The 23120-nt window shown below is 44.6% G+C and overlaps 2 protein-coding genes across 2 annotated transcripts; one reads left to right on the top strand and one right to left on the bottom strand.

Annotated features, from left to right (window-relative positions):
- Positions 1–300: 300 nt before the first annotated feature.
- ILKAP (ILK associated serine/threonine phosphatase) lies at positions 301–11072 on the top strand. Its single transcript, XM_053389697.1, has 12 exons — positions 301–449; positions 1116–1181; positions 2321–2377; positions 2852–2971; positions 4125–4251; positions 5196–5302; positions 6280–6373; positions 7155–7242; positions 8153–8274; positions 8879–8998; positions 9146–9227; positions 10019–11072. The coding sequence occupies exons 1-12, from the start codon at positions 389–391 to the stop codon at positions 10157–10159; spliced, it is 1185 nt and encodes a 394-aa protein (XP_053245672.1). The 5' UTR covers positions 301–388; the 3' UTR covers positions 10160–11072.
- A 275-nt stretch (positions 11073–11347) lies between these two features.
- ERFE (erythroferrone) lies at positions 11348–22635 on the bottom strand. Its single transcript, XM_053389698.1, has 8 exons — positions 21374–22635; positions 19499–19612; positions 18105–18198; positions 15712–15932; positions 15067–15175; positions 14449–14539; positions 13753–13831; positions 11348–13424 (listed from the first exon to the last, which is right to left on the bottom strand). The coding sequence occupies exons 1-8, from the start codon at positions 21566–21568 to the stop codon at positions 13326–13328; spliced, it is 1002 nt and encodes a 333-aa protein (XP_053245673.1). The 5' UTR covers positions 21569–22635; the 3' UTR covers positions 11348–13325.
- Between the last annotated feature and the right edge of the window lie 485 nt (positions 22636–23120).

Genomic DNA, 23120 nt, shown 5'->3' with positions numbered 1-23120 from the left:
ACTGCCGGGAAGCAAAGTAGCAGAACGCGGCGCGTCATCAGAGCGTTCGAAAGAAAAACTGGCGGGCCCGCCCCTAAGGATGATTGGCAGGCGCCAACTCCTCCTTGATCCCTGAGCCATAGGAATAACGGAGCCTGACTTACAACCTTCTAGTCCCGCCCTCCAGGGCGGCTGGCCTATGAAAAGGCCCGCGTTTCTTTTGGTTGTTTTTTGGCCAGGGTGCTTTAGCCACGCCCCTCTAAAGGAGCGATTAGCCGATGGAGGCGAGCAGCCAATGAGAGCTCCGCCTCACGGCGGTGATTGGCATCCAGGTGGGCCTTTGCGAGTGGAGGAGGAGGAAGAGGAGGTCGCCGCGGCTCGGGCCGGCCGCCGCCGAGTGCGAGGCTGGATGGATCTGTTCGGGGACCTTCCCGAGGCGGCCCCTTCGGCAGCTGTGGAGGCGGCGGCAGGTAAGCGCCCCGGGCGCCCTTCGGGGCCTGGACTCCGCCGTCCGCTTGGGGGGAAAGGAGCCTTCGGCTGTCGGCCTCAGCCCCCGGGAGCCGCAGGAGCCGGGCTGGACCTTAGCCGCCCGCCCTCCTTCCCTTCCCGGAGCCTTGAATTCGCCTCATTTCTTGGCGGGGAAGGGAAGGCGCCGCCTGCACTCGGGGCCACCTGCGCAGCCATGGTCCCTTCGAAGAGCGGCCAAGGCCCCAGGTGGGTGCAGGCACGGGCTGTGTTGTTTTTTTCATGCCCAGGATTAGCCCCGCTTTGCTAAGCACGGTGCAGCACGCATGCGCGTGTGAACTCGTACACGGATGCACGCGTCGCGTATTGACACCGGGATGCGCGCGCGCGCGTCCTTTCCTTGGGTGAAAGCCCTAGCGCGCACTCACACATACACACGCATGGGTAACGGCTTCCGAGGTACTGTAATTGCTGCTGCTGCTGCTTCCGTGACTTTCCAGTACTGTATTGTTTTGGCTGTTAGCTGCTAGGAAGGGAGGAGGAGCAACTGATTCTGCCCCCAGGAGATTTACACTTTGAATGATTATTTTTTAAAAAAGAAAGAAGTCAATCTGTCCCTTGTAGTCACATGTTCTCTAATTGATGTCTGTTGTTGTTGCTCTTTTTTTCAGGGAAAGAAGGGCAGAAAGGAATTTTGCTTTTTGATGAACTTCCGTCAGTCAGCAGCACTGACTTTGGTATGATTCTTGTATACATCATGTCTTTTGCTGACTAGCATGGTCATCTCCTTTTTCTCCTTTTGTTTTGTTCGCTAGGCCCTTATGTAGTGATGTGCCCTCCTTATGCTCAGGGGAAGACTAACAGGCACTCTTAATCCTCTTCATGTATGTAACTTGCTTTGAGAAAAGCAGGACACCATTGCTCCTTGATTAACGTTTTTCTTCATGGCAGTTCATTAAGCCATATGTACTCTTTGTCCCAGCCCCAACTTACTACATGTACGTCGAAACTCCATCACAAAGTGGGCCTTTACTCCTGGGCAAGAAGTTGTGTTTATTATTTATTAATGTGCATTCATTACTTGCTATGTAAAATGTCTCCAAGTGACTTTCAGTTGTAAAAAAAACACACAAATACATAGGGTAAAACATAAAAAAGAATAAACAGCTATTTACTCAAAAGTGCTCATCCTGCAATATTATAGAAAAAAACAAATCCTACCCTGGCTCACTAAAAGCTTGAACACCACAACACACTAGGGCAGGGCCTTTGATCCTCCAGATGTTGCTGAACTACATTTTCTGTGAGCCCCAGACAGATGGTGGGCATTTTAGTTCAGTAATGCCTGGAGGCTAAAAGTTTCCCAAAATGTGGGTAGGGTATCATCATATATGGTCCCAACTAAGAACCAAATGCCTGAGTAAACAGGAACATTTTTGACTGGCACTTAAAAGTGAATAATGATGGATATAGTTGCTGCTTCTGGCTGGGGGAGTTCTCTGACTCAAGGTGCCTGTAGGATTGGGAAGATGCTGTGCTGATTTACCCCTTGTCTGAATCCTGTCTCTGTTTAGCATGGGCGCCATTCCTGTATCACAGGGCCTTGGCCATCCAAGCCTGCATTTGTAATGTGTAGCTACATGCCTAAGTTTACTTTTGTTCTTCAGCTTGCTACACAAGCAGCATTTCTACATCGCACTCAGGTTTACTGGTAGAGTGATTACAGAGACATTGCTGATAATACAAAGGCTGGTTGCTGTAGAACAGACATTTTAGCTAGGCAGTGCTGTTTTATAGATTGTGTGTTCTTTATGAAACTGAGAAATCTGTTTGTTCTGGGACCTGGATTCTGGACACATGTTTCCTTGTGTTTTAGGAACTGGAGGCTCTTTGCTTTTTGACGACCTCCCACCTGCCAGCAGCGGAAACTCAGGTGAGCAGTAGTCTCAAGATTTCTGTTTTGCTGTTGATTGCACTGCTGTAATAGGATCACACCTGAGAATGAAACATGCTTGAGTGCTTCAGAAGTTGGTTAACTGAAGGGCTTCATCAAATGGTCACAGGTGAACATTTTCAGGCTCAAAAGTAGTGGTTTGAAGGAGGTGGATTGTTCCCTCCACACCACACCCTCTTTGTCTCTTCAGCTCTTGTTGTTCACTTCCCAGCTGGCAACTGTTTTCGTACCATCTTTTATTGCTTTTGATACTAGAGCTTCCTCTAGCTAGGATTATATAAAGGAGAAATCAAGGGTGGTGTAGCCAGTGTTACAGCATAATTACAGCATAATTTGGCTCATCTCATCTGGCTGCATAATCCCAGCCAGTCAGGGACTGTGTACTCTGTCACAGTATCACTTGAGTAAATGACTTGGATAAATAAAATAACTGACCAACATTTTGTTCCTCAGCCTCACATCCTGCAGAGCAAGTTTCTCTTCCCGTGAGCCATGGGAAGGGAGAGAAGAGGAAATCCACAGAGGGAGAGAAGAATGGGAGTGAAGAACTTGTGGAAAAGAAAGTTTGTAAAGGTTTTCAGAAACTCTGAAGCCACATATTTTCTATTCTACCGCTGCCTTAAATTAGGGCAAAAGTGAGATTGTTTCCTGTTGTGATCATTTTTAGGAATGAGCAGGGGAGGAATATAAGATGCTCATGAGCAAATGTCTCACCTCTGCAGTTTCCTGCTTTTAAGGGTATTCTTGTTTCCTTGCAGACACTGTTCTGTCTGTATTATATCGGTAAGCCATGTTTCCTCCAAGGAGTGAAGGACAATGTATGTGTCTGTTACCCCCTCTTCTCCTCAGAACAACTTTGTGAGAGAGGCTGCTGGTGGTAGCTTTTTCATGACAATTCTGGGTTGCTTTTCAGGCAGCTGAGTCCTCAATGTGGCTCACAATAACAAGGTGCTGTGCACAATTCAAAACAAGAATTGCCTAATAAGATGAACGAGGATCTGAAGACAGGCCTGTGTCCGTGTCTCTTTATCCACTGCCACGAAAGCTTTTTTTCTTGGTGCTCTTTGCAACATGGCCTAACTGCTGCCATGCCATACAGCCTCCATCTATTTCCTCGTCTGCCTCGGGTAGGAGGCTTCTTAGATTATCCAAGCTAACCCAGAGTGTAGAAGCAAAAACATCTTTCGATCTCCCAACTGAATTGTAATGTGGCAACAGTGGCATGACGTGAGTCACATCTGCTTCTGTTCACATCAACTGCATTTGTAGAAATCCCAGAAGTGTACCATGTTGACGTATTCTCTGGTGCACCTGATCAAGCTGTAGCTGTTCAATCTAGTGCTGTGGCTAACACAGTAATGCCACAAGGTTTAAAAATTAAGAATATTCAGAGGGTTCTAACCCCAGTTGAACAGCTTTTTCGTATTAGAATGTATTCTGCCAGCAGATTCTTTATGAATGTGAATACAACTTGGGAATGCTCCTACATTGCCTTGAATGGGGCTTTCAGTCTTTTGTTTTATTGGCATTGCTAGTGTACTCTTAACTGGTGTGTTCTATTCTATAATGTTGCTGTCCAGTAGTCTAGTTAAAGCTTTACATGTAGTTTGTTACCAAGAGGTTTTCAGAATGATACTGTCTTAAGCAAAATGGCCACTTAATGGGATGTTGTGCAAAAGGGAGCTCAAGGATTGAATCCTGTGTGTATCTTTTGCTTTCTTTTTAGATTCTGCAGGTATCCTTGGTCTGAAGGGCTACGTGGCAGAGAGGAAAGGAGAGCGAGAAGAGATGCAGGATGCCCATGTCATTCTGAATGATATCACAGAAGAGTGCAGCCCCCTCCCCTCTCAGATGTGAGTATTATATTTACATATGAGCATATTGACTTGTGTGTGTGTGTGTGTGTGTGTCTGTCCTAGTCCTACTTTGTGCTGTGGATAGCCTGTTTTGCCATATGTGGACAATAATTTTAAAGTTGCTTTCCAGTTGATTTGGTGTCTGGAAATAGTGTTTTCCTTTTTGAAATGTGTTATGCTAGCAATGGTTATTAGACATAATATCTATATAATAAATTAGCTCTGGTGTTGGAGATGGCATGCCTTTGAGTGTCACACTGGCATAAGAGTGCTGTTGCACTTAGGCCTTGTTTCTGGGCTCCTAGAAAACATTTGGTTAGCCATTGTGGGCACAGAATGCTAGACTAAATGGGCAGTTGGTATGACTCGGTGCGATTCTTCTGTTCCTATTGAACACACACATTCACACCTCAATGCACCTTTCCTTGCAGGTGTAATTCTGGGAGATACAGCAGAAAATTGGGCCCAAGTTATCCTAAAAGAGCACGTCAGATATATGCTTTCCATCCTTTTTATTCTGTATTCTTCTAAAGAGGCAAGATCTCAAATTGTGTAACTGTTAAGATTCTACCAGTGGCATTGGAAAACCTAGGATCTGGGTCCTTGTTGATACTGGGGGCTGCTTCACACATTGACAAATTCATAATTTAAAGAGAAATGTGAAACCTGTACGTAGGCAATCCATGTCAGGAATGAAGACCCTGTTGCTCTCCACATGTTCATGGACTTCAACTCCGGTAATCCCTGACCATTGGCCATGCTGGCTGGGGCTGATGTTGGGAGTCGAACAGCGTCTGTTAAACACAAGATTGCCTATCCTTGTGGTACATGGATGAGGGAAGGTTGTGCTTTTTGCAGATCCGCTAGTGATGCAAGTTCAGCACATTGTCAGTTTCTTGGCCACTTCCAGAGAGTGGGGTCAATCTTGTCTTCCTTTACAGTACCCGTGTCTCATACTTTGCTGTCTTTGATGGCCACGGAGGAGTTCGAGCTTCAAAGTATGCAGCACAGAACCTGCATCAAAACCTGATCAGAAAATTCCCTAAAGGTAAAATTGGGGGTTGGGGAGTGCAGCGTGTGTGCAGTATCATTCTCTGGGGTTTCCTGCTTCCTGAGCGCTAGTTTTAAAGCAGTGTAGCTGCTGCTGCTGCTGCTGCTGCTGCACATTAGTGAGGCTTGCTCAGAAGAAACTAACTATGTGCTTGTTTGGGTGCACAGTGCCCAGTAATTTTATAAGCTGCACTGGCACCCAGTCTGTTTCTGAACCCAATTAAAACTCCTGGTTTCAATTATTTGTTTTCCTTAAAATTGTATCCTGCCTTTATTCCACCTTGAAAGCCAAGCTGGCACACATGTGACTGCAGGGTGGCCTCTCACTCAGGCATTGGACAGACCCAGGCCTGCTGAGCTTCAACACAGTGTCCCTTCACACCATAGTCCTGGGGTCCTGCTTAAGCTCTAAACAAATTGGAGCCAGGCTATCTGAAGGAGTGCCTTCTCTAATATATATTTAACCAAACTATGACATTGCCTTCAGAAGTCCTATTCTGCAGTCCTGTCCTGTGCCAAGTGAAGGGTGGTGGGTGGCCTCTAGGGAGACAGCCTTCCTTGCAGGGATACCCCAGTTGCAAAATGCCCTTCCTGAACGGTTAATCTGAATTGCAGATTTTCATTTATTTCATAAAATTTATACACCACTTGATTGTAAAGAAAAAACCAATAACAACCATCAGAGTAGTTTACAAAAGGATAAAACCACAAAATCGGGGGGGGGGGAATCAATATCTTAAAACATACAATAAGTTAAAATACTAAAACAGATTAAAGTTCACACCAGCATTTCTAAGCATCTGGTTAGGCTTGGCCAAACAGGAATGTTGTTAGCAGACACTGGAAATAAGTATTTTAGTCATAATACGTTCTGTAAGCAACATTTCAGGTAATCCTGAGCAGGAATTTTGATTTGTCTAGCACAGAATATGTTTTGAGGGAAGTAGCTAATCACTTCTTTCGTGTTCATAACAGGAGATGTGCCCAGTGTTGAGAAAACAATAAGAAGATGCCTTCTGGACACCTTCAAATACACAGATGAGGAGTTTCTCAAGCAGGCTTCCAGCCAGTAAGTGTAAACTTTCCAAGCATATAGGCCAGGCATAGGCAAACTCGGCCCTCCAGATGTTTTGGGACTACAATTCCCATCATCCCTGACCACTGGTCCTGTTAGCTAGGGCTCATGGGAGTTCTAGGCCAAAAACATCTGGAGGGCCGAGTTTGCCTATGCCTGATATAGGCATTGTATTAAGCGTATTTGGGACTGTATCACTTCAGAAAAGACGTTTGCATGTTTCCCCTTGTCAGATGTTCCCTACAGATGAGAAAGAAAGTTGCCAAGTAGCGTTAAAACAAAGCCACCTTCATAACCCCCCCCTGCCTTTTTTGCAGAGCCAGTGTGGTATAGTGGTTAAAGTGTCAGACTAGGACCTGGGTTCAGATCCTCACACACTTCCACTCACCTAAGGCCAGTCACTGTCTCTCAGCCAAACCTACCTCACAGGATTGAGGCAGTGAGAACCATTTATGCCACCTTGAGCACATTGGCAAAAAAAAGTGGGCTATAAATGCAATAAATAGTAATAATTTGATAACTATTTTTCCATTGCAGGAGTCTTTGTGGGTGGGTGTATACATACTCAATTGTACACTCCTCCATGTGAACTCAACCATTTCAAAATGCAAGGGGGGGCTATAGCACAGGTGTGTTCTTAAACTTGTGAGTGGTCCATTAATTCCCCCTCTTTTTTGCATTGGGCTATCAGTCTCCATAATTGTGCAGCATGACTCTTGGAACAATTTGGAACTTGCTTGAACTCACTTTTGTTTCCACTTTCTTGTACTTCCAGGAAACCTGCCTGGAAGGATGGCTCCACAGCAACCTGTGTGCTGGTGATTGATAATACTTTGTATATTGCCAACCTTGGAGACAGCAGGGTAAGCAGCGCTAGAAGTTGTGGGTCCAGTTTTAATACATTTTTCTTGTTACTGAGTGAGGCTAATCTTTTCAGTTCCACCAAAAGATGCTATAGCAGCTGTACCTTAGCACTGTCATTGCCTTGCAATATGTCCACCAAATTTATTGTTGGGAGGAAATGTGGTTTGGAGCAGCTCTGTGATCCGTTGGATTTTCTTGATGAACTCTAGATGGCGTTACAGACTCAGTGGTGGTGTCTTCCATCAATTTTTAAGATGTTCTCAGCTCAAGCCAATTTCAGGCTCTGGCCATTTTGTGTTTAAAATTTGTTGTTAGCCACCCTGAGCCCCGTTTTCTGAACCAGGAAGGGTGGGGTATAAATAAAAATTTATTATTATTATTATTATTATTATTATTATTATTATATGTGTGGCTGGAGGCATGCAATAGAGTGACACTACTTAGAAATTGGGACGTGGGTGGCACTGTGGGTTAAACCACAGAGCCTAGGACTTGCCAATCAGAAGGTCAGCAGTTCGAATCCCCGCGACGGGGTGAGCTCCCGTTGCTCGGTCCCTGCTCCTGCCAACCTAGCAGTTCAAAAGCACGACAAAGTGCAAGTAGATAAATAGGTACTGCTCCGGCAGGAAGGTAAACTGCATTTCCGTGCGCTGCTCTGGTTCGCCAGAAGCGGCTTAGTCATGCTGGCCACATGACCTGGAAGCTGTACGCCGGCTCCCTCGGCCAATAAAGCGAGATGAGTGCCGCAACCCCAGAGTCTGTCACGACTGGACCTAATGGTCAGGGGTCCCTTTACCTTTACTTAGAAATTGTTTAAGGGTTTGCTTATTGGAAAGTTATCCTATATTGCCCCAAGCAGAGACTTGCAATCCTTGCTACTTGCTCATGAGGGTTCTTCTGTCAGTGCAGGCGCTTCTGTGTCGCTACAATGAAGAAAGTCAGAAATATACAGCCTTAAGTCTCAGTAAAGAACATAACCCAACTCAATACGACGAGCGGATGAGGATCCAAAAGGCTGGAGGGAATGTCAGGTAACAGGTTTCTCTTCTCTTCCTCCAATAGCCCTTCAGCAACATTTGGGGTTTTTAGCTGCAACCGCCCCCTCCGGCTGCCCAATGTAAATGCTCATTTGAACCATGGAAAATTCTTATTAACTGTTAGCTGTAGACTAAATTTCTCAGAAAAAGTCCTGCAAGGGCACATGGGAATTTGCCATACTGAACAAGTTCAACCAAATTTTAAGTGAATGCATAACTAGGGCAGGTGTTCAGATCATATTAACAAATTAACATTCAAGTGCCAATTTGGGATCAAAACATATTGCTTTCTCTTGAGTTCTATAATTATATGGTAAAGTTGCAAAAGGAATTGTGTAGACTACTTGTGAAGCATCTAGCTAGAGTCTGTAGTAAACTGGACTCACCTTGGTCCCAAATACTTCTAGCTCAGAAGTGGGGAACCCTTGGCCCTCCAGGTGCTGTTGGAATATCTCTCCCATCTTCTCTGAACGTTGGCAATGCTGTGTGGGACAACACCTGCAGCGCCACAGGTTCCCCATCCCTGTTCTATCCTGACAACTTTGGGGATTAAACCCAGTGGCATGCTGAAACAGGCTCTCTCTCCCCACTTTTGTAGGGAAGGACGTGTCTTGGGTGTCCTGGAAGTCTCTCGCTCCATTGGGGATGGGCAGTACAAGCGCTTTGGGGTCATCTCTGTGCCAGATGTCAAGCGCTGCCAGCTTACACACAACGACAGGTAAAACCTGACACAAGTACACAAATGCAGAGAATACAAGTGGGCTGTCTTTAGAATAAACCGTTAAATCACTCCTTGTGTTCTGTTTTGTTTCTAGGTCCTAATCCCCCCACCCCCCATAAAACTTATCACTTATTGCTCTTCCAGGTTTATCCTCTTGGCTTGTGATGGTCTCTTCAAAGTCTTCTCACCAGATGAAGCTGTGAACTTCATTATGTCTTGTTTGGAGGTAAGGGGAAGATAGGCTTGAGTGAGAAGAGACAGGGCTGCTTGTTAGGAAAGGAATATGGAAGAGGAACTCACTCTTGTTCTTTGGCTGGCATGTAAGACATCTACTTGATGGGTTGTGTGCCCTGATTCAACCAAGTAGGGACCATGTAAACTTTAGTTGCTGTTTCAGGTGGGAAGGGGGCAGAAGAGAGATGGTCCCTCTGTCCCCATAGCAGCAGGTGGCAGGGGGGGCTTTCATTCCTTTCAGATGACAGTGCAGGTAGCTAATTGCAAGACTGAATATGGGCCCTTTTTTGAGTGTTTCTGTTTAAATGAGATGAGGTTGTTTGCTGTGAAGGAAAGAGCCCCTTCACTGGTGACTTCCCAGCCGTGGAATGCCTTCCCCCAGAAAAACTCCATTGACGTCTATGTTGTGGCCTTTTCAGAGCCAGCTGAAGACATTTATACACCCCCCCCCCAGCTTTCTAGTTCTAAAGCCACATTTTTAGTGCTTAATAGATACTTGGCACTACTGTATCCTTGGCTGCTGATTTTACTTTTATTACAATACTTTTTAAAAAAAGTGTTTCTAACTTTATGCCCATTTTTGTACTTTATAGTGTACCAGGGGTTGTGGGTGTTGAAACAAGTCCCTATACTTCCCAGATATTTTTTTGTGAACGAATGATATACAAACATTGTAAATAATTAGAAGTTACTCTGGGAATGAGAGACATGGGCATTGAAGTGCTCTCAGCAAATGAAGTGAAAAGAAACTACCCCGCATTTGTGTATTCTGCTTCCCCACAGGACAAAACGATTCCCACGAGAGATGCCAAATCAGCTGCTGATGCTCGGTATGAAGCAGCCTGTAACAGACTGGCCAACAAGGCTGTGCAGCGAGGCTCTGCAGATAACGTCACAGTTGTGGTGGTCCGGATTGAGCAGTGATGCCGAGAATAGGTGCAAGTGAGGTCCTTAGCAGCATGCAGTGGATTTAATGGAACAAGTTAGTGTGCCTGTGAGTGTGTATGTAGGGTTTCGGTTGTGTTTCCTCCCCGAATGCTCTTATTTGTAAATAAAAGGGTTTTTTTTCTAACTCTTCAAGTTGGTTCATTGTTTCATAGAATCACAATTGGATGGAATGGGGCCGTCTAATTCACCGAGTGAACTTCTTAGATAAAATAATGTACAGTTGATGCTCATAGTGCTTGAATTGCACAAGGCACCTTGTTTTTTGTATTCCAGCACCTTAAGCACAAAATACATGCCTTTTGTGTTGGTTACGCAGAGGAAGGAAATGATGTATTGAGCTTCATGAGTTAAAAGATGCTCCAGATTTCAAAACAGTTCAATACAGCTTGAGAGAACTAACTATGCATTCGTAGTTGCCTTTCAGGAATTTCCCTTTCAGGCAGTTGTAATAATCCATCTGGAGTTTTAAAAAGCGGCTGTAAATTTTGCATGGAAATTGCTAAAAGAGGATCATGCAGGAAAATTTTTGGGGTGTGATCTCACACCAAAACCCACTGGATTGCTCGCTGCACCTCTTTAGAGGGGATACTCTTGCTGTTGGCAAAAGGTAGGTATCAAAAGCTAAACTTTAAAAGATGAAAAGCTGGTATGTACCTTGGTTGTCATCTGTCAATAGAAAGTAAAGGTTGTGCACACTTGTACCAGTATACTCACTCCTGAGTAAATGGGAATACACCAGGCTCTTCGTAGTAGAATCTACATCTGCTATGTGATCAGATGGGGATAGAAAAGTAAGCCACACTTTTGTGATGCTGAGACTTGTATGTGACGTTTTTGGGAGGAGGGGTCTAATATTTTTCATAGCAAATAAGGGCTATGTCATTATGAGTTTAAAAGGTTGCAGTTTGCAAAAGATGAAACACGAACTCTGGGAGGTTTTTAAGGCTGCTTTATAACTGCATCTACATGACTTGAGGCTTCTACACTGAGTCACTGGCCCTTGAATAAGCTGACCCTGGCACACACTCCTATGCAAGTCGCCACTTCATGTTTTCAATCAAGTGGTGAGCATGTTTGAGTTCAGTCACCAGATGTCCTCTGTGATCGTGGATCTGTTGTCTGAAATAGTTCATAGCAGTTGCTTTAGCAAAAGAAGCCAATTAATACAAGGGAAAGCATATATTTTTTAATTAGAAACTGTCTTGAAACCAATCCATTATAATTTACAGAAAGTACACCATGGTGCAACAGTTTGTGTCAGTGCATGCACATACACTCAGCCAATCAGAACGAAAGATAAACAGATGTCTGAGAATGCAAGAACAGCTCTAAAACTAAGGGTGTGTGGTACGTGTAACCTCCTGCACTATTCTGTATCGCAAGTCTATGAAAAAACACCACTTTTTTTCTTACAGCCTTGGTTATTTTGTATATTCCTTCTCTAAGTAAATAAAATGCATTTAACAGCAAGTGCATAAATATATTTCTTAATATAGTGCAATAAATAGACCTGCTTATAATAAAGCTTCAGTGGGAAGGCTAATGCTGATTGTGCTGCAGGGCAGGGCACCACCTTGGCCTTATCAGGCCGTGTGGCATTTCCAAAGTGGAAAGGGGTGGGTGTATACAGTTTACTGAGAATTTGCCTTTTCTAAAACCTAACAACTTAATATTTGGCTGCCCGGAATCCTTTTCAGTATGCTCTGCCTCTTAAGAATATTTTTGGCTTGGAGGGAAGTAAACTTTCCCTGTTCCTTATTCTTCAGGAGGAAAAAGGAATGAAGGGCAAGGGGAGAGCAGCTTACTTGTCAGTGTTACTCTATATTAAAACTAATCCTTGCATGTAGAAAGATTCAGCTATCAAGAACTCCCTTCTTGCCTTGCTACATTTCTTGATGCAGTCAGTTTTTCCACAGCGCTATGTACTGACTGAAACATGGCTTTCTGCATTCCAAACTGTCCTATTTTAAACTGATCTATTTAAACTGATCTTGTAAGAAATTATCGAAGAAACAAATCTTGTTGAAGCAGAGGTGGTGCTCCCTTATGAAAATTTCCACGATGACTTGCAGGGACTGATTATATAAAATAGAGCAGCTGGGGCAACCTGTTACACAAGTAACTTTTCAGGCTAAAATAGATAAGGGTATGTGTTCATCCCACACACTTAAAAAAAATCCACAGGAGCAGTTCTAATGCCTGCCTACGTGCCCAAGGTTACAGTAATAGTAGAAGAGGGTGGTGCTGCAATCGCAATTCTTGGATATCGTACTTTAGGGTGTACACAGCCTCAGAGAAAATAAGGACAGTTACTAAGAAATGGAAATAACCATCTCTTCCCTCGTCACGTAGTTAGGTTCAAAATAAGTGGCACTAAAGCTGGGCACTCTGTCCATTGGGCTTCATGCTAAATGGACAGTGCAATCTAATTGACCTAAGGCAATAGAAAGCCTCTGGCTAACAGTGGACTCAATAAATAGCCTACCATCTCTTCCCTTTCTTTTTAAAACCCTGCTCTAAATATGGTAGCCAATCTACCCACCGTTCATTGAAAGTTAGCAATGGATATTGGGCACCATGCAGCACAAAGCAATAGGCAAATTCTGCTTGTGGTTGAGGAAGTCACCAGACAGGCAGAAAATCAACAAAAGTTAGCACTTTTAACTTAGAAGACTTATGAACCAATGAGATACTAAAAGATATTCCAAAAAATATATAATCCTTTGCTAAAGACTTTTCTGTTGAGCACAAAACAGCATGTATGCTTCCATGAAGAACCTAGTTTTTGAGAACCACTGCAAACAGATTGCATAATTTTAAGCATCAAACAACAGACATTCAGGAATAGGAGGAACTTCTAGCTGAGTTGCATCAACCCCATTAACACTTGATGCTTCCTTTTATAAGTTTGTTCAGCATCCTTTTAATCAGTTTTACTAGATGCTGGGCCATTTTTCTCAAATCCAATTCTTCACCTTGGTATGCTTAACCAGTTAAACAGCAGTGGAGGTTTGCTAGCTTTGCATCAACAGCTATAGTGCTTTGTTTTGGTGCTTACCAGCTCCAGGCACTTGAGAGGAATGTAGCAGAGGGGCTGATGAAAAGCAAGGTTTCACCTTCAGAATAGTTGGCTGTGAGCCAATCAAATGCCCAGGAGGACAGCACCAAAGTCAGACCCACTTCGAACAGTGAGGGTGGATCCTGTTGCATTGTCTACAAAAACTGAAGCATACTGGCCAGCCTGGAACAGAGAAGATAACGGTGGGTAAGCAAAGCAAGACAGATTTCTGTGCCAAAATTGGTGCCGTCCCTAGGATTGTTCAGATATACCTAGTGCCTATGCTACCTTTTAAAGAGGTTGCATACTTTGCTTGTAGCAAATTGTTTTATAATTTCATGCTAAAGGCCTCCAGTTACTCAACAGCTATAGGAAAGCCTGCGTTTAATAGCTGTTGCCTGCATTTTTTATTCAGGAGGGAACAAAATGCAGGTGTTTTGCCAGATTTGTGTCTCTAAGCACTGCTGGTTATGACAACATCTTACAACTTTCCTTCGTGGCTTTTACTCACCTGCAGGAATAGAATTCCATGGATTGAAATTGTGAAATGTTCATTGTTTCTGTCCAACCTGCTCACTGTTTCCAGAGAACTGAAAGCAAAAGACAACTTCATCAACATGAACAATCCTAGAAAATAACAGGGTAGGCTGTTCATCACTTTAATTGATGAATGGTGGGTGCACTGGAAAGAGTTAGGTTTGGATGTGGGTGAGTGGGTCAGAAACCTCATTCATCAGTGTTCACTGTGTATCATCTGGACTAGTTCAGGAGTGCGGCCAGATCCTTCATCCTACCTACCCTGGACCAACTTTAACACCTGTCAAAGTTCAAAGAGGCTCATTGTAATCCAGTGAGCCCCTCTGAAGTCAGCTTGCAGGTATAGTTTGGATCCTCTGCAGGCAGTTACTAGTTGCTTAGCACATAACCAGCCCAATAAGTTTGCTTGGAGAGTAAGAATATATATGAAAATCTGCATATTCAGCATTGAAGGTAGGTCAAGAAGGAAGTTACTATTTCCTCATTTATAGGCTGCCCTATACGCCAGGGTACTCAGGGTAGCTTACAACAGAGTTGAAATTAAATGTGAATTTCATATGGTAAAACAGAGAAAGCAGGAGCATGTAGCAGAGTAGAAATGAATTGGAACTGAAATAAATTCTAGCTGGCTGCTTTCCTAAACAATACTATTTCTACTCCACACACTCACATGTTCTGTCGGCAGAGGGACTCAACGCAGATCAGCAAGCGCAGGCGTTCGCGGGTGCGGGGCTGGTTCTTCTTTAGCTGAACCTCTGGAACTGCAAAAGGCAGCAACTAGTCAAACCAGAGGACAGGAGGCTTGCTGCTGGGCTGGAATCCTTGACCCCAGCAGCTGGAGGCTATCTGACAGTGTCTAAAAGGCCTACCCAAGGTTCAGAGCTTCACTGAACTTTGCTCTGTTCAATATGCAACCTTTATGTTGCTATTCAGGTTGCCTCAGAGAATGCTCAGCTGAAATCAGACATCCACTTGAAACTGATAAGCAAATTCTAACACTAACATTACACTGATAAGTCATTACTAAAGATGCTTACAGAATCCTCCCCTGCTACATTTCTCCTTGAATTCAGGGCTACGTTATTACCCAAGATGTTTACAGAACTGGAGTTGATAATGTCAAACTCCATAGTACTTCCAGATTCTTATTTCTAGAATGTGCACTTTACTTTTCTTTAAAAACATTGGTAAGAGAGTGGGGTGGGGATAATTAACTGCCAGCTCCAAGTTGCTTAGCATTTCTATCTTGAAGAACCCAACACGGTATTGCTTTAAGTTAAACACTTACCAATATGCAATGTGGCAGTGAAGATGTAGTATCCACTGAAAGGTGCTATGTATTGTCCATTGTTAAGGTTTAGCCCTAGGCCACGGTGGAACATCTCTTCTTTTTTAGGCTACGCACAACAACAACAAAAGGATTATGAAGCGGGGGAGAAAATTGTTCCAGCTTTCCCTGTGGTGCATGGAAATAGAGCGCTGAAGAATGCCCTTCAAGAACCAAGGTTCAGACATTCATAAAAGGGAAAAGGGACCGAACGTGGATCACTTGTGAACATACTTAAGAGGGATGCATAGTTATGAGATGAACAACAAAATATGGCAATATTTTATAACGGGACATATGTCTAGCTTGGCCAAACAAATTCAGAGCCTGGTGCACAGATATTTCTCCATCAATGGTGGCAGCTTCCAGAGTTTTTATTGTGTATCTAAACATTTTTTCCAGGGACAACTTAAATTCTGGAAAACCAGGTTTCAGTTATTTAGATCATCAGTTGCAGAACACACTCTAATACCCTTAGAAATCACGAGATGGGGGGGGGGTTAAGACAGGATTTATAGGGTTGGTTGTCTTGTTAGTGATACTGAAGCAAAAACTACCTTCCCTTTTGCTGACATTTGCAAGAAGAAATGACACCAAGCTACTCACTATGTAATAGAACTGAAGCTCTTGCAATGACCGCCGTTCAATTGAAATGTTTCTCCGGGTCCGACAGTGGAAAGCTGCCTGCACTCGCCCATGCTCCCTGCTTTCTAGAAGTGGTCCACTAATCTGGGCCAGAAAGTTATCTTCTCTGGACCTGTCGTCTTCGTCTTCTTGGCAGTTGTCACAGGCTTTCTGACTGATCCTTTCCCGTTCCCTGATTACACCTGAACAGCCAAAACACAAAGCCCTGTTACTGAGGTGGGCCCACTCACGTTCTCTGTAAGTCCAAACCTGCACCTACTTGCTTTCAAACACAACAAGGCCACACTAGTCAATATGCCTATAGCCATCTTAACACTGGCAGTCCCAAGCCAACCCTAAGACTTGGTGAATCCGTATTATTTTAGACAGCTGGCTCATTGGAATGTATGTTCACCTGTTTCTAGAGCAGTAAAAATACTGGACTTAAGAGTCTGTAGGATCAGACCAGAGCTCCAACAAGTCCAACATTCCGTTCTCACAGTGGTCAGCTAAATGCCCAAGGGAAACTCACAGGCAGGATCAGCAGTCTTCCCATGTGATTTTCAACAAGTGGTACTCACAAACACATTTGGCACCAACATCAGATGTAGTACATAGCTATCATGGCTAGTGATAACTGTTAGGCAAATTCATGGAAGTTAAGGCCCTTGTAAAGCAACCTCCATGGGTGGCTATCACTACATCTTTGTGGTAACAAATCCCACAGTTTAAGAGTGGAAATCTTTGCTAGGATCCTGGTGTAGCTCAGACCCATGGGTGGGGGAGGGAAAACGTGACTACTGCTAGGCCACATTTGCTCCTTAGTGTCTAGTGCATAACATCCTCAGTCGGCTCCCCTTCATTGACTTCTGCTTAGTGGTGAATCTGAGCATGATGATGTTATGGCAGAATCCAATTTGGATTGCAAGGGTGGAGAAACCGGGGGGGGGGGCAATCTAGATGGTGGACTGCAACTCACAAGCAGCATGACCAGTGGGCCAGGGCACAGCCCCCAGGGAGCCCCAGAAGAGCTGAGGCAGCATCGTGGCCAGGGGATGAGTCATTGGACAGCAAAGGGGAGCACAAGATGCTACACCCTCCCTCCCCAGGGGCTGGGGGATCATCAGGATACCGGCAATGAGGAGAAGGAGGCACTATGAGGAGGAGGAGAGCCAGTGTGGTGTAGTGGTTAAGAGCGGTAGTCTTGTAATCTGGGGAACCGGGCTCGTGTCCCCGCTCCTCCACATGCAGCTGCTGGGTGACCTTGGGCCAGTCACACTTCTCTGAAGTCTCTCAGCCCCACTCACCTCACAGAGTGTGTGTTGTGGGGGAGGAAGGGAAAGAAAATTGTTAGCCGCTTTGAGACTCCTTCGGGTAGTGATAAAGTGGGATATCAAATCCAAACTCCACTTCTTCTACTACTACCACTGCCCCAGCTCCGAAGGCCCAGCGCGGATGTGGCTTGGCTTACCTTGCCTCCCCACAGGAACCTGTAGTGGGGGCGCCTGGTTGTGCCCTATCAGACATGTATGCCCAGGGCCATGGCCCCCTGCCCACCCACCCCCACGCTTCACCTCTGAGTTTCCCTACCAGCTTTGGCTGGAGAAGATGCAAGGTTGAAGTTACTGAAGGGGGTGTCTTAGAGGCCTGTGTAATAGCAGAATTCTTGGAGGAATTCCTGTATATGAAAACCAGTATCCTAGAAGGTCCACTTGGAATTTGCATAATGGCTGCCATGGGCGGAAGAAGAAGGGGAGCTGGTAATCTATACTGGTGATACATACCATCACACACACAAAACACTGACTGAATCTGAATTCTAACAGCAGAAAAGTGGCATGGATTGCACTCCTCTTAGAATATACCTTTTTAACTTGGATATTGCAATCTTGGATAATATTTAATGCTGTATTGTTTTTAACACTCGACTGGAAGCCACCCAGAGTGGTTGGGGAAACTCAGCCAGATGGGCGGGGTATAAATAATAAATTATTTTTATTGGATTAATATTCTTGACCTTGCCAACAGCCACAGTTTTAATTGCAAGTTTAATCATGTTTGTGGTTTAAAGAAATCCAAAGCCAGGGCAAATAACCCCAACAACAGAGAATCATAGAAGTGTAGAGTTGGCAGGGACCACAAGGGTCATCTAGTCCTACCCGCTGTAATGCAGGAATCTAATATCATATTTTAAGCATATCTTAGTCCTCAAGAGTAGAACTCCAAAAGTAAAGTCTCCATCAAAACCCAGCAGGTACATTAAGACAACAATAATGTCAAATAAAATAATGTCACCTATTATTAAGGGCCCAATTCATTATTCTGTGCCTAAGGCAAACAAGGTATGTTTGCTTGGAGAGCAACAACCTCCATACCTTTAAGCAGCAATCTGAATTCTCTCAGCAGCTCCTCCTGGGTGATTAAGGCTCCAGGGGGTCCTGGTGGACCAGGGGGTCCTGGAATGCCAAACTAGAACCGAAAGAAATAGAGGACAGTATTTTAGATCCATATTTATTCACATCAACCACCAAACCTATTGTCTGCCTAGCTATCATCAACTCTCAGTCTCTGGGCTCCTAAAGGCTGCTTCTGCTTGTCTGATGTGCTCTTGCTTCAAGATGCTTTACTTAATTGCCTGAAAGGGGCTCCAGTACTAGGAGGGAAGAGAAAGGTCCTTTTCACTTGCAAAGGTTCACATGGGAAGATACGTCTCATATCAACATCAACATGACTCCCTCTCCCCAAACCATTCATGAAATAAATATTCACCTTCTATTTATTTTACTGTTATTGCATTTTAATCCCACCTTTCCTCCAGAGTGTTCAAGGCGGCACGTAGGTTCTCCTGTTTTATCCTCAAAACAACTCTGTCGGGTATGCTAGGTAGAAAGACAGTTTCTGACCCAATGTCACCTAATGACTAACTGGGGATTTGAACCCTCATTTCCCAGGTCCTGGTCCAACACTCTAACCAGCACAACACAACACAACACAACACAACACAACACAACACAACACAACACAACACAACAGACCTTGTACATTTATATTCCGCCTTTCTTCTCTCATGCAACCAAAGGTGGTGTATATGTTGTTCCCACACACTCCTCATATCCCTTGTCAGACCATACTCTAGGAACTTGCATGCTGAAATCCTATGAGTGGGATTTGGTGAAACACTATTACTAGAGCTTTCTTTCTTTCACAAGGTTTTCATTTCTGTGCAGCAATTTCTCTGTGTCTCTTAAAGTGCATGCAGCCATGAACTGCTGCTTTGGTGGGGGGAGAATTTTAAATTGTCTTGGTTAAATTTAGGGAGGCTCCAACAGTTCGGAAGGCTCAGAATGTCAATCTGAGGAGATGTTCACATTACCACCTTACAGTGCAGTGCAGGGTTCTTTTGGGTGGGTTACCCACAGTCCCCCCTCTCACAAACTGTACACATCAGCACAGTTTCATTAGTGTCAGATTCGTTTCTGTAGTTTCCCCCCATGCAAAGGTGTTTACACCCTGACTGGAGATGAATTAGGAACAGCTTAAGATTTCAATCAGCATGAGCCTGGTTTGAGAAACAACTCATCAAACAGTGGCATTTTGTACGTATCCATTTTGGATAACGTCATGTGAACACTGATTAAAGAGCTGTGCTGGAAACGCAGTGAATGCACAGAAGACATGAAAACAGAGTATGAAAAGAGTCTCAGAATCCCTTATCTGAACAGACTTTGAAGACAAGTGAGTCAAGATGAGGACACTTAATATTGCTTACCTTGAACTTTTTGGCTTTATTTTTGCTTCTTTTTTTATTGTTCACCCCGTTGTTCATAAGCAGCATCCAAGCAGCCCGGGATTCATCCCTGCGAATCTTTCCTGCAGCAGTTTCCTTTATGTAATGAGAAGTAAAAGAAAAGGCATGTGAAAGGCAGAGACAACCAGGAACACGAACACACACAACCCACATTGTCCCAAAAACATACGTTGAGGATTATCTTTGCTCAGCATCTTCATAAGGTCTGCTGTATCCATGTGTCAATCGTGCTTCCTTCAGCCAACATCAGAGAAGGGGAACCTTTTACAGCCGCATTTCCTTATGCACTGAAAGTAGGCAGGGCAGGGGCACCCTACAGGATCTCCCCCTCCCTCCTACAACACAAACCCATACACACACTCCATCATCTGCCTTACTTGCCGTGATTCGGTTTACTGCTGAAGGTGCCTATAGAAAGCTGAATGTTACATTATTCTGCAGCAAGAATACTTTGCCAGATGTTTTTGTGCTGGCAGATGCCCTCGGTCTTTGCAAATGCCCCTGCTTAATTGATTTAATCAGTTCCCTAGGAAAGGGAATGGTTGGGAGATGGCCAGAGAGGGTCTGGGTAACATGTTAAGAAGTGCATACTGCTGTCATGCTTGACTATATGATTTCCATATTAACAAGTGCAGATGTCTTGGGCCTTTCTCTCATACCAGAGGAAATAGCTCCATTTCAAAACATCTTTGAATCATAGAATTGTAGAGTTGGAAGGGACTCCAAGGCTCATCTAGTCTGACCCCCTGTAATGCCAGTAGATTGGCCAGCTGCATTCTTTGCTAGTAGAATTCAGTGTAATTCCAAGAATTCACATATCTTCTATAGTTGGTCTACTGCGATTGCTGTGAAGCAAGGATGCATAGGAGCCAATTTCTAGGGGCCGAGGTCTCTTTGGCCCCCTAATAAAATATTTGAGGGGCCAGGGCCCCCAAAGTTGATGGGCATTGCCATTCAAATGGTGTGTGTACCATGCCATTCAAATGGTGTGTGTTCAAATGGCCTTGTGATTGATTTTGCAGGGTGGAGCTTACCTGCCCCCCAGTATATTATTCAAGTTGGCACCCCTGCAAGGATGGCTAGATAACTTGCAGTTCTCCATATGTTGTTGGACTTCTAGCTCCTCAGTAAGCATAGCCAATGGTCAGAGGATGATGGGACTTGTAGTCTAGCAACAGATGAAAGGCCACAGGTTCCCCATCTCTGCTGTAGACTAAGACCAGTCAAAGTGGAGCATCTCCATGTTGCAGGACGAGGGGGCAGTTAGGAAAGTGTTAGCACCCTCTCTCCTTTCTGCTCAAGTATATAGGTTGCTATCCCTTGAGCTGTACATCTGAACAATCTAGAGAAAGGAGTGGTATTTCAAAGTGTTACTACTAGCTGGAAAATGGGCAAAGTGTTCTTCCTTTACTCAGTGAAAGATAAGCATGTGGGCATACTAGGGCCACCACTTTTTAAAACAGAAGTATTTTAACCCACATTGAAATGGCAACACACATAAAACAGAAGTAAAATGGATTGTGGCTAAGCATACCTAGTTCCACTGAGCTCGGTGGGAACTATTACCAAGTAACTACCTGCACATAGGATCACATAGGAGTAGACTATTTGCAAAAGAAGGAGACATACATTCACACTTGCCTGTGCAAATATTCCCCTACATGACGTTCCAAAGCAAAACCTACTCTTTCTTACTTGGGCACAACTTTATTTTCTCCGTTCTCTACCCCCATTTTTAGCCCTTGTGGGCTAAATTCAAAGGGGAAAGTTTACTTCAATTAAGGCATGGGTTAAAGACACCCCAAATAGTGAGCTGAGAGTAGCATTTGTCCTTACCGGGTCATTGGATGATGACAAGGGAGGGCTGCTTGTTTTTTGTCCCGTGAGAGAGTCATTCCATCCGGATTTCTTCTCCTGGCTCCTTCTGTTTCCATGTTTTTCGGTTTCCATAGAGCTGGCACAAAAAGTCATTGCTAGCAGCCCCATGGCTAGTAATCGAAGTGGACAGCTGGAAAGGAGGGGTCCAGCCATCCTCCGGCACACAAGCACGCTGGTAGTTTCTATAGAGACAGACTCCTGGATTTAGGCCTTGGCAAAAGATCCTCGCGAAGAACAGGGCAAAGATTAAGCTGCGGACCTTCAGATGGGCAGCAGTCGATATTCCTGGGGGGGATTCCAGAAAGGAAGAATGGAGTGCAGGAAGAAATTATCCACTGCTCTTTCCAGCAATGCCTGGCTTGTTTACTTTTTCAGGGCAGACCCAATCAAGACTGTCAGGCTTCTTCAATTAAATAATAATAATAATAATAATAGAAAAAGATGAAAAGAAAAGTAAATACTATGGTACCCACACACCTCACCAAGGAATTTCCAGTGGATTTATCAATTGCCTCTTTTTGGACGGGCAGAAAAAATATCATGGGATGGTCCCCTACAATTTAGAAAGGTTTAAGTCAAGGGACTCGGGGAACTATTTTTCCTTCGACTGAAAAGCTCCAACCAAATGACACAGGGCAATTTCCTGGGTCTTCTGTTGGACAAAACTCTCCTATCAAGGCTGCCGAAGTCCTGCGGTTCTTTCGGCTGGCGGCTCTGGCTGCCTGGGGGCACCTGGCTCGCCCTCTTCGCAACACCCCCTCCAGTGCCCTCTCCGAGACGCCTCGGGCTGCTGCCCCTCCGTCCCCCTCGCCCCTCTAAAGGTCGCCGCTGCTTTCCCTTCCTTTAAAGAGCTTGAATTCCCCGCCTCACAGAAGTTGCCGCCTCTGTCCACTTTAGGCGAGGGTTTAGAGGGCCACCTACGGGCAGCAATCGCCAACTACAACAACCGGAGGCTCGCGGAGCTCGCGTTGTAATTCGAATGCCGGGGGGCGGGAGGAGGAAGCAGGAATTCTTCCATTTCTCCCATAGGAAGTGTCTGCTCAGGGAGAGGCTGGGGGAGATACAGATTAATTATTGGAGTTCGGCAACACCTGGAGAGCCAGAGGTTCCCCACCTGTTCTACACGTGTTCCCATCCTGCGCCACCTCCATTTTTATGCTCTCTAATGTTAATTATTTTGATTCGTCCTTCCATTTATTTAGCTGGTGCATTTATATCCCGCCTTTTCTCCAAGGAGCTCAAGGTGGCATACATGGCTCTCCTCCCCGCCCCCATTTTTTAATCACAACAACCTTGCAGGTAGGTTAGACTGTGACTAAAGAGATCAGGGATTTGAACCCTGCTCTCCCAGGTCCTAGTCCAACACTCTAACCACTACACCATGTTGGCTCTCATTATTGGAGCCCATTACCTGAAGGACTCTGGAGGATGGGTCTATACCTCCTCTACACACTTGTACCCATCTGGCGCCACATCTTTATGTTCCCTAATGCTGACAATGGCCTTCTATTCAAATTCTATTTGGGGGGGGGGGCAGTACATGTGAAATTATTTTATGGTGCACATATCATCATTATATTTATATCCCATATCTTGCCTCCATTCCCAAGACATCATATGCCAACATTTAAAATCCATAGAGGGAATATAGGCAATACAGCTAAACAACAACAAAAACAAAACAGCAAATAAAAGCAATAAAAAC

The sequence above is a fragment of the Podarcis raffonei genome, chromosome 5 (genome assembly GCF_027172205.1).
Source record: "Podarcis raffonei isolate rPodRaf1 chromosome 5, rPodRaf1.pri, whole genome shotgun sequence".
NCBI classification, from domain to species: domain Eukaryota; kingdom Metazoa; phylum Chordata; class Lepidosauria; order Squamata; family Lacertidae; genus Podarcis; species Podarcis raffonei.
This window is presented reverse-complemented; position numbering and strand designations above follow the sequence as displayed.

Excerpts from the sequence above, each read along its gene's own strand:
- ERFE (XM_053389698.1), bottom strand. The coding sequence starts at position 21,568 with ATGGCTGGACCCCTCCTTTCCAGCTGTCCACTTCGATTACTAGCCATG. Across the intron at positions 19,613-21,373 it reads TGTCATCATCCAATGACCCG|GAAACTGCTGCAGGAAAGAT; the intron begins GTAAGGACAAAT and ends CATTACATAAAG. Across the intron at positions 13,832-14,448 it reads TCCCTCTGCCGACAGAACAT|TTCTCTGGAAACAGTGAGCA; the intron begins GTGAGTGTGTGG and ends TTTTGCTTTCAG.
- ILKAP (XM_053389697.1), top strand. The coding sequence starts at position 389 with ATGGATCTGTTCGGGGACCTTCCCGAGGCGGCCCCTTCGGCAGCTGTG. Across the intron at positions 450-1,115 it reads AGCTGTGGAGGCGGCGGCAG|GGAAAGAAGGGCAGAAAGGA; the intron begins GTAAGCGCCCCG and ends TCTTTTTTTCAG. Across the intron at positions 7,243-8,152 it reads CCAACCTTGGAGACAGCAGG|GCGCTTCTGTGTCGCTACAA; the intron begins GTAAGCAGCGCT and ends CTGTCAGTGCAG.